The following is an 11,216-nucleotide window of genomic DNA, read 5'->3' as shown; positions in this document are numbered from 1 at the left end:
AGATTTCTGTGTGAAATGAGTAATACACACGGATTTCCGTGTGAAAATGTTGACACAGATATCCGTGTGAAAAGAACAATGAGCTACAGATTCCGTGTGAAAATGAGACTACACACAGAAATCCGTGTGAATAAACAACAGTAACATTTGGTGATTTTGGTACAGACATCTGTGTGAAATGAGTAACACACACGGATATCTGTGTGAAATGTTAACACGGAAATCCGTGTGAAAAGAACCATTAGCTACAGAATTCCGTGTGAAAAACTCTATTAGCTACAGAATTCCGTTACAATAAGTTTTTAATACAGAATTATATGTGAAATGAGCAAAACACGAATATCTGTGTGAAATGTAGACACGGATATCTGTGTGAAAAAAAAATTAGCTACTAAATTCCGTGTGAAAAAAATAGAATAGAGACAGAATTCCGTGTAAACAATAATTAACATGACAGTTATATATTACCGAGATAAATACACACGAAAATCAGTGGTAAATATATATGTATCTCACACGGATTTTCGTGGTAAATTTTTTCCCGCTCACTTTTTTGGAACAAATTCAATTTCCCTCCCCTAGTAGTATTACACACGGATTTCCGTGGATTCTGAGGTACATACACACGGATATTCGTAGCAAAAGTGAATGTATTTCACACGGATTTGCGTGGGTGCTGTTGTAAATATTTAAATAACAATAGATGATAGCTATTGGGTTACCGAGGTAAATTCACACGGATATCTGTAGTAAATGCAAATGTATTTCACACGGATTTCCGTGTGAAATACTATAAACACACAGATTTCCGTGCATAATGCTGCTTAAAACCAGAAAACACTTAACCAAAATCTAAAGCCTCCTCCGAATTCTCTCATGTCTCCCTCTCTCTCTCTCTCATCTCCTCCACCCACTGCCCCCTCCCCCACCCTCTCTCTGCTCCTCCGCCCACTGCTCTCCCTCTCTCTCATATCCCAGCTCCTTGACTTCCGGCAACAACCCGTGAAGGACCCTGTGCTTTTTCTCAAACCGACGTCGTCTTACTTGGAAAACGGAGGTGAGCATCGATATATTCGGTTTTCATTTTGTTCTTCCATTTATGTGGAAATCAGTCATTCTGTTTTGTAATCATTCTTTTCTGTAATTGTGTTACTAGTTTGGATTTCATCTATTTCTGAATTTGAGTGTCTTATGGATTGAATTTTGGATTTGGTTTTCGCCTTTTGGGTGTTTATAGGCAGTACTCCTGGGCTCGATATCGAAGTACTCCCTGAATCAGGTATAATTTTCGTTATTATCTTTGGGTTTTATACTTTTGGTTCTCTTCAGTTGATTTGATGATTGAATTGGGTTGTAGAAGTTTATAAATCCAAACATGATAAATGGTTAGTTCAACTCTTAATGGCGCTTGATTATTTGCATGCCAACCATATTCTTCATCGTCATGTCAAGGTCAGTGTTAAGCAGAGATTAATTGAATTACTTGTTTAAAGTTTCAGAATTGCTTTGCTAAAAACAAAAAATCCAGAATTTTCCATGACTGTTCTTTTTTGCTTCAGTGTTCAAACATATTTTTGACAAAGGATCAAGACATACGTCTAGGTAAGTTATTGTTCATTGGGTATCCCCCATGCTAATTGATACTACAAGTTTGTTTACACATCTTTTAGTTAGCCTTTGGTAGTTGTGTAATAGTATTAATACATGTCTAAATGTAGGTGATTTTGGTCTTGCTAAAATGTTGACTTCAGATGATCTAGCTTCCTCTGTGAGTATCTCAGCTCATACATACAATTTTATATTTACATGCTGTCCTTTTGTGTGACTTAAAGTGATTTTTCTGCTTCACATGTAGGTTGTGGGAACTCCGAGTTATATGTGCCCTGAGCTTCTTGCCGACATACCATATGGTTCTAAGTCAGATATTTGGTCTCTAGGTGAGTTTCCCCTTTTCCTTGGCAGCTCTTAACATTTGGTGATTTAATCAGCATACCTCCCCACCTCTGCTGCCCACAATTTCTGTGTTACTTTTTAAGAAACACATAAATGTAATGAAATGCATATTCCAGGGTTTACTGCTGTGCATTGTAAGTTTACTTCCCTCTTCATGTGCCTCATAGTCTCAAGTTCTATTGTGATTGTAATTTCATACCAAATGTTAGTAATTGGAGTTGAGTTTAGACATTTGCACTGTAAACTTTAGTGTATTATGTTTTCTTTACAATTAATGAGAGGTGTTGCTGCTACTGTTTTTTCATAATTTTTTTGTTCTTGATATGCAATAGAAATTGTGAGATAATTTTGTCAATCCATCTTTGCATGTGCTCGGCAATGAATCTATTTGTTGACCGATAACGTTGTTTCCCTCATATATTCTCCTGCTTTCTTCCTTTTGCAGTCGAGGTCTTGTTAAAAGCATGCTGCGCAAAAATCCAGAACTTAGACCAAGTGTAAGTTATCTACTTTGCTTTCTTGACAATATATTCTTTTATTGGTACCTGCATGTAATACCAGGTCATTGGGGATTCAGTCTGATTATGAGTTGACTTCATGTGTTGCATAATGTCTCTTAAGCTACTTGGACTTCCTCCACTCTCAGATGCAACACCAGCACCTCAACACACCCGCTCATTGTTTTTAGGAAGTTTCTTTTGCACATGTGGTGAAGGAACTAATGTCCATAAATAGCTTCTAGGATATTGTATTTCCTTTTCGATTTGCAATTAAGAAACTATTTGTATATGATGACTATGAATATAAGTTCGCATATTCTTTTCTTAATTTATTGTTATTTTATGAGTTATTGATCTGATTGTGTCAACTTTAATTAAGTAAAACAGAACATAAAGCATAATAAGAAAATTAACGAAATTGGTTCCTAATTAATTAGCAGATTTATTTATTTTTAATTTTTTTTTTATAAATGCTATCACTTTTACACACAGAAATCAGTGAGAGTTAGGGTAAAAGAATTTGCCACAGAAATCCGTGTGAGATAGGAAGTTATTCACACGGATTGCATTTCATTACGGTAATTTATATTCATGGAAAGATGGTGGGCCCCACGTCTAATATTCACATGGATAAAATAATCCGTGTGAGATAAGTACATATTTGACACAGAAATCCGTGTGAGATAGGTAAACATTTGCTACAGAAATCCGTGTGAAATAGAGTTGTTCACACGGATTTCGTTCCATTCTGGTAATTTATATTTATGGAATTATAGTGGGGCCCACGTTAGTATTTCGCACGGACAACATAATCCGTGTGAGATGAGCATTACCCCCCCCTCCAAACCGCACGGTAACACCAATCTGTGCGTGCACTGTGTGTAAAAGCTATCACACACTGAAATCAGTGTGAGATAGTCTTATTACCCACAGATTAAAATCCGTGGGTAATTGTTGTTTTGCTAGTAGTGAGTCTAGGGACTAAACAGTATTTAACCCTAAATAAAACTATGTTTGGAGGCAACAAAGAAGATTTGAAACAATATTTATCATACACTTGATTTGAGACACTTTTACAAAAGAGGAGGTGGTGTTTTCTTGTAAGATGTATGGCTATAAACATGCTGATTTTTGGTGGAGAATTAGAGAAAAATAGATCAACATCAGGCTATGTTTTTCAATGCAATTCCACAAATGTTTCTTGGTGTTTTTTCTAGCAAGAGTACGTACAGGGCTGCTACACTTGCTGCCCAAGAATGTGTTTTGCTTCAGAGACTTATTAAGGATGTTTATCATCACTTGTGATAGATGAAGGAAAATTATATGAAACAATTCGACATCCATGTCATAGCAACACAAGCTGAGATGGAAATTTAGTCAATCAAAAAGATATAATATCCATATTGAACCCAACAATTAATATATCAAATATCAATCATCTCTTTAACAACGTTGTACGATTCTGTTTTTTAATTATTTTATTTTTATGTTATTATACAATAACCAGTAGAAGGTCATTAGAATTAAAATTAAGAAGAAAGACTCATGTTACTAAGTCAAATGTTTATGGGATGTAACTCTCAATTAATTGCAATATATAGATTAAGGAAAATTCTATGCACTAAAAGAAATCTAAATCGCAGCTGATATCGGAGGCCAACTCAAGGTATTACAGATCCATTCCGGATCGCCATTGCCAGGAGATCGACGCCCCATCCACGGCTCTGATCCGATCCGCTTCGGTGATCTCAGAACCTGATGCCGGCCAGCAAAACCCCCACGCCACTCTGCACCCGTGCTCGCCCACGACCAGAGAAGGTCAGATCGGAACAGATCTGCCCAAACCGCCATCCATTGCACATCCGCCCTTCCTAGACCATGCCCAAGCCAGAGAGCCCCTCTAGTATTCACAGCAACCTCGCAGACCCGTCCGCTCTTCCTTTGGTCGGCAGCGGGTTGCTGCAGGGTCGATGGCGCCGGTTTGGTGGTGGGATTGCATGGTTGCTGCTCGTTGGTGGCAGAGTTGGTGGAGGAGGGACTGGATTTCTGCAGATTCGGCGTTCCATGGGGAGATTGGAGGTTGGGCTGGGCTTAGCGAGTTGGGCCCTTTCTGGTGGGCTGCTGACTTTAGTTTTATAAATAATTGTTGTTCTTTTATAGTTTGTTGTCTGTTTATAATAAGTCTCTACCTTAGGTTGGTAGGACGAGATGGGCTTTGTGCCGGTTTATGCACTTTGTGTGCCTTGTCTGCTCTAGGTAGGGGGCGAGTTCCTTGCATTTGCAAATGGTCGCAACCTCCTAGTGGCAGTAACGTGTCTGCTCTAGGTAGGCGGCGAATTTCTTGCTTTGTCAAATGGTCGCTACCTCCTAGTGGCAGGGTGAAACTTGGTGTCACTGGATGTATTTTCCAGTGGCAACATGGTGGGAAAGCTGTGAGAATGGATATTATGCTATGCTGTCTTCGAGTTGTAGACCGAGTTATCTTTCCGTTGTGTCACCGCTGGGAAGCAAATAGAACCGTCTGGAGCGCGTTCTTTGCTAGCTGGTGCGTATTTGAATACAATTGTTTAGTAGAGACTCATGATATTATTTCAGGATGTACTCTAGGTGCCTATTGTAATCAGGGGTTTAGGCTCAATGTCCCCCCCTTGTATTCGACGGTTTCATTAATCAAGGCTTGAGGGCAGCCGCACCAGCCCTTTATTCAAAAAAAAAAAAAAAAAAAGAAATCTAAAATACACTCGAATGTTAAATTTGGTATGGCTAGAAAACAAGTCGATTATAACACAAGGTGAGATGGAAACTTAGTAAATCAAAAGCAGATAATATGTACCCAAGAATGTACCTTCTATATCCCTTAATTTGGTTTTGACTTGAGAAGGAGGCAAGGAGGCTACTTGTTCACTGATTCCTCTGCTTAACTAGAATACAATCTGTCGCGTAAAGGAAAATAACCTGAAAGAAACCAAGAGAATGTGAGCAAAAGTGAAGTATTTTAGCTCTTGAGTTCTGTTGGAAAAAAAAAAATTGAGAGAAAAAGAAAAATGAAGGTGAAAATAACACAATCAAATTAAGGGACAAAGGAATACCGGTGAAACTTTTTTTTTTTTTTTATCTTTTGGGGATGTGTGTAGGGCTGTCAATGGGTCGTGTCGGATTGGGTTCGTATCGGGTCAAGGTATTTGTCGTGTCGCAAGAGACAAACCCAAACCCAACCCATTTAATAATCGTGTCAAAAATTTAAACCCAAACCCAACCTATTTATTAAACGGGTTACTCGTTTCCAACCCGCTTAACCCATTTAATAAATAGGTCGTGTCGTGTTAGACAAAATGACTTATTTAAGTGTTAACAATGCGACCCATTTAACTAAAACAAATGCATAAATTGATTAAATTCGCATGTGTGTCTAATACGAAAAAAGTGAAAATACAAGGACAGAATGTGATTTTCTGGAAAATGGGGATTGCAGTGCACTGATCAATGCTTACTGGGCAGCAGAAACCAAAATTAATAAACAGAACACCAGATTTTGGTTACGCAGTGAAAACCTCAAATATGAGATTAAAAACACTGCGGGGCTCTTACTCTTGAGAGCCCAAAATAAGAATGATCTTATTATGAAGGATATGTACTTTTACAGACTTGAATAGCACTAGCTCGGCTACAATGATTAGACAAAATCTACCACAAAATTTGTCTTCCTTCTTGAACTCCTTCACTTGAACGATCACCAAATCTTGCTCTTCTTTCTTCACAGTCTCTCTACTGATCTCAAGAGAGTTTTATGCATTTGAAACCATGATCAACAACACTTATACATGGACCAAGAGTTTTGACTCTTTGTGAAGACTCAATCTCAAGCAAACATGCAAGACTCTACAAGTATTCTTGCGTCTCTAGGTTCTGCATATATGTCGTCTGTTTTTCCACCTTCTAAGGTTAGCTGCCGTGTACACCAAAACAACCAAAAAACAGCTATTTACCCTAATCCGCCTTCTACAAGGAAAAACAAATCTTTTTGTGTTAATAAAAAATATACATAATTAAGGACACCAAACCCTAAAATATATGGGAAATCAATAATCCAATATGGCACACAGAAAAATATCTTTAAATAGCCAAAAGATATTAAACCCATTAACCCTAAAGATACTTTCCCGTTTTGTATGGAATGCCAACACACCAAGTTGATCAAAACTTGTACCTACACAAAGGAAAACCAGAGAATGTTGCTCTAACAAAGAAGATTGCTGTAATATAATAACGGGTGAATTTTTTTTTTCTTTCTGTTTTTGGTGTCTGTTTATCTTGTTTGACTTTTCTGATTTGATACAAAGGAAACCAGAAAAGAAAGGTTGGTCCAATAACGGGTGTAAATCTTTTTTTTTTTTTTTGGTCCGTACTTGTGTCTTGTTCGGCTTTTCTAATTTGAGACAAAGGAAACCAGAAAAGGTTGCTCCAGTGAAGAAGGTTGTTGCAATAACCAAACTTCCAATGTAAAACCTAGAGAAACTAATTGGCTAGAAATTAAACAAGAAACAACAGTTGTCTAGAGATCGACCACGAGCGACTCAACTCAGAAGACAAATGAAGGAAATGAGTGATATCTATACTCTCAATTTTTCGAGCAGTTTATGTATATGTCAAAAGTGGAGGAACTGTTTTTATATAAAGGTTTTTGAGGTAGATCATGCAAAGAGTAAATAATTAAAGATGACTATCATATATGAATTCTTACAACATATGAGAAAATGAATACGAGTCATTGTGAGAACATATAGTAGTATAGAAGAGAAAGATGCCAGTTGTGTATAATTCAAAAAAGTGAGGGCCGGTTGACACAGTACCTAACATGTATTGCCAATACTTTCCGGCCGGCATGGTTGTATTAGTTCTATATTTATGGGAAGCAAACTGTATTATTACTTGAAGTCGTTGCCTGCATGTTATCTTGTTTATAACACACATTATAGATTATAACACAAATGCATGTTTATTAAGTATATATAAAAGTAGTTAAGTGAGTGTACATAAAATTAAGGACTAAATTCAGTTTGCCCCTCCAACTTTTGAGGCAAACATCAGTTTGGTCCCTGATTTTTTTTTTTTAATCATGATCGTCTTTACATTTCTAATTTTCATCACCGACGTCCAAATTTCAAAATTGACTCTAAATATAATGTCACAAGCTAAGTTGGCTTCGACATAAGAGCCTACCTTTCAGCTTTTCAACCCTCTCTTTTACATAATTCCCAAACTAACCCTTGGCGGTCTTTTTCTTCAAAGATCAATCTGCTGCTAGTCCTCCGCCTCACGTCCTCGGAGGTTTCAATCTCAGTAAACCCAGCAAGTTTTTATGTTCTTAACCCAATTCAGAGAACAAACAAAAATAGCTAGAAGTTACTCTTCTCTTGAACCCAAATCAAACACCACACAACCATGGAAGACACAAATATAATCGACACCCACCACACAACCATAGCAAACCCATATTTACTCTGGACACCCGCCGCCCTCTTTCTTTCTCTTCACAGCATCCTTCTCCAGCGCGTCCTTTTTTGATGCGACTGGCAGCTTGCAGCTTTCCCTTCTCTCTCCACACCACCATTTCTCATCTTCTTTACATCTGCAATCCAAACCATCTTGCATCTAGATTTAGTTCATGGAGAGAGAAGCAATTGTATGAGAGACAGAAAATAGATATGAAGAAAAGTATATGGGCCTCTGAAGAAAATTATATATAGAGTAAGAAATTAAATTGTTGAAGTAACTGAATTTACAGAGGGTAGTTGTGATTCAATGGGTTGAGTTGAAGAAGAAGGCAAAGAGCGAGGTGGGTATAGGGCTGTCAATGGGTCGTGTCGGGTTGGGTTTGTGTTGGGTCAAGGTATTTGTCGTGTCGCAAGAGACAAACCCAAACCCAACCCATTTAATAATCGTGTCAAAAATTTAAACTCAAACCCAACCTATTTATTAAACGGATTACCCGTTTCCAACCCACTTAACCCATTTAATGAATAGGTCGTGTCGTGTTAGACAAAATGACTCATTTAAGGGTTAACCATGCGACCTATTTAACTAAGAAAATGCATAAATTGATTAAATTCACTAAAAACTCCACAAGATGAAGAATATAAATAATTATATATAATTCATAAATAATTAAATCCAATAATTATAACGAAAAATATTTCAAATTGTCTAATCTGTGATCAAATACTCCCAACGTCCAAAATTTCAAGAAAAAGTATAGCATAATCGGTTTATACGGGTTCACTTCGTGTTGGCGGGTTGACCCATGGCCGACCCATTTATTAAATGGGTCATGGCGAGTTGGCCGCTTTTTAATTGTGCGGGTTTAACCTGCTTTATTTCATGCGAGTTTCAAGTCGTGTTATCAGGTCGTGTCGGAATTGACAGCCTTAGGTGGGTAGAGGAAGAAGAAGGTAAGCAGAAAGAAGGCAAACTAAGACCACCCGAACCACCACAAACGACGACGTCCTGCTCTTCCACAGTAAAAAAATGGGCACTTGATCTCCAGTACTCCGAGAGCTTCTTCCTCTTTGACATTACTCCAGGAGGTAGATAGGTTATCGGAAAACGACTTAACTGCTTCGATCTTCTCTTGCCAGGGGCAGACCCTCTTGCGGTCAGCTTTTCTTCTTTTGAGTTGTTGCCAATTTTTGGAGCTGTTTTGAAGACTGATTGCATAAGCTGCAGAATAACTTCGAGAGCACTGAAATTGGGTGCAGATGATGTGTTTGTGGATGGTAGCAAGCATACTCAGATGAAGATGATTGAGAATTAGATCATGAACATGTTTATGGGTTTTGGGCATTATACTTCATGATTAAGGGGGGGGGGGGGGTTTAATGACAGATGCAGAGGTTTTGGAAATTGGATTTGCTTTTCCAGAATTGAGGCTGGGTCCAATCTGAAGGAGGTCAGCGAGGTACCACTGAAAGAGTGAAAGAGAGAGAGACTGTGTCAAGGGTTATTTTGGGGATTATGTAAAAGAGAGGGTTGAAAAACTAAAAGGTGGGCCCTCATGTCGGGGCCAACTCAACTTGTGACGTCATGTTTAGAGTCAATTTTGAAATTTGGTGAAAATTAAAAGTGTAAGGACGATCATGATTAAAAAAAAAAAAATTAGGGACCAAACTAATGTTTGCCCCAAAGTTGGAGAGGCAAACTGAATTTAGTCCTAAAAAATTATTATATACATGTACACACATATATATTATATATGTAATTCACTATGGTTTTGTCGCTTTAGATAGATTTCTTATTATTTTACTCATATTTGATTTTTTATTTTTTATTTAGTCAAGCCCCGGGGGCGAAATAATATATTCATCAGAAGCTAGAATAGGCCGTTACATACCCTTCCGCTGCTATTTAAGGACATAGGTAGACAAGAAGATAGTGGTAGTACCCATAGTGGTATATAGAATTAGACATACTCACTATATAATCAAATATGTAGAAATAGCGGTGATTCTCCATTAGTATTACGCCGGAGGCGCTAAATATCTAGGCTCCTAATGCAAGGAAAATTATTGTAATTAGACAAAAAAGCTAAAAATATAGGGTTGGGCCAAGGGCTTAAACCCTAGCCCAAATGAACAATGGACTAGGGCAGAACCCTAGCCCAACATTTTGCGGTCTAATAGGGTAGTCACCAAGGAAATCGCCCCAGGCCCATCATCCTGGTTCGGGCCATTCAACCGTCTCCTCCCATCACCCCCATCATACGTCACCGTCCGGTCGACCCACGTCGCCTGATCTAAACCGCCATGACCTGCATCACCACGGAAAAAACTCATCCCCGATCCAGGCCTCGCAACCCGACACCGCCATCGATCGAGATCCATGACACTGTTGATCCAAGAAACCCATCAACAGGGATCGATTATCGGCCCGTACTGTACGACCACCGCCTTCGCCACCATCCCAGCCGAACCATCTGACAAAACCCGAAAAAATCCCTCAAACGGAGTCCTATGGGCAGTAGATTTCCCATTTGACAGCAAACCCCATGACGGTAGCGAGGCCCGTACTGTACGACCACCGCCTTCGCCACCATCCCAACCGAACCATTTGACAAAACCTGAAAAAATCCCTCCAACGGAGTCCCATGGGTAGTAGATTTCCCATCTGACAGCAAACTCCATGACGGTAGCGAGGCCAGAGGTCAGCCCCAACGTCCGATGTTACGTTTCGTACCTCAATTTACCAGTTTACTAGTCATTTGGACGGTAAACGAAAATTTCTTTTACTTTTACTTTCGTTTCGGTACTTTTAGGGGCCCTAAAATTTGACCTTTTGTTTCGTTCCTAATTTAAGAAAATTTTCATCACGAAAGATATAGAGGATGTCAAAACCGAGTCTGTGGACACGTAAAGGTTACTGTTCATGGTAAGTTTTCTATAAAAGGAGGAGTTACTGTAGTAAGTTTCTATTTTCAAAAACTTACCCCCGACATTTCTCTCTCTCTCTCCCTCTCCGACCCATATCGATTTTCCTGCCATTCTCCGCCGTCCGGCCACCTGTACGGTTAGGACCGCCTCCTCCTCTTCTCGAAGTTTGCGGCAGTAGTTTGTGGCGATTTGGCCAGAGGAGAGAGAATATAAGCAAAACAGTGTACTGTAGCAGATTTGGGGTCGCCGGCAATTTATCCTAATTCCGGTCACTTCCGGCGACGAAACCAGTCCTGTTTTGAAGCTCTTGAGGTGTACTTCAACTCTTACAAGTCTCTTG

At 38.9% G+C, this 11,216-nt stretch overlaps 1 protein-coding gene and 1 long non-coding RNA gene across 2 annotated transcripts; both read left to right on the top strand.

Moving 5' to 3' along the window:
• The first annotated feature begins 856 nt into the window (after positions 1–856).
• Positions 857–1,969, top strand: LOC133744682 (serine/threonine-protein kinase Nek3-like). Its single transcript, XM_062172751.1, has 6 exons — positions 857–1,057; positions 1,238–1,279; positions 1,358–1,452; positions 1,560–1,602; positions 1,719–1,768; positions 1,856–1,969. Exons 1-6 carry the CDS (start codon positions 877–879, stop codon positions 1,967–1,969), a joined length of 525 nt encoding a protein of 174 aa, XP_062028735.1. The 5' UTR covers positions 857–876.
• Positions 1,970–2,069: 100 nt separating this feature from the next.
• On the top strand, positions 2,070–2,781 carry LOC133743177 (uncharacterized). Its single transcript, XR_009862992.1, has 3 exons — positions 2,070–2,087; positions 2,399–2,450; positions 2,575–2,781. It is a non-coding gene; the product is annotated as an uncharacterized LOC133743177 (long non-coding RNA).
• The last annotated feature ends 8,435 nt before the right edge of the window (positions 2,782–11,216 follow it).

Source organism: Rosa rugosa, chromosome 4 (genome assembly GCF_958449725.1).
Source record: "Rosa rugosa chromosome 4, drRosRugo1.1, whole genome shotgun sequence".
NCBI lineage: Eukaryota > Viridiplantae > Streptophyta > Magnoliopsida > Rosales > Rosaceae > Rosa > Rosa rugosa.
The sequence above is the reverse complement of the archived record's forward strand: the minus strand, read 5'-3'. Positions and strand labels throughout refer to the sequence as shown.

What these genes read in the sequence shown, in the direction of transcription:
- LOC133744682 (XM_062172751.1), top strand. Translation starts at nt 877, where the DNA reads ATGTCTCCCTCTCTCTCTCTCTCATCTCCTCCACCCACTGCCCCCTCC. An exon ending in GTCTTACTTGGAAAACGGAG is followed by an intron (nt 1,058 to 1,237) that starts GTGAGCATCGAT and finishes GGGTGTTTATAG; the next exon opens with GCAGTACTCCTGGGCTCGAT. An exon ending in GGATCAAGACATACGTCTAG is followed by an intron (nt 1,603 to 1,718) that starts GTAAGTTATTGT and finishes GTCTAAATGTAG; the next exon opens with GTGATTTTGGTCTTGCTAAA.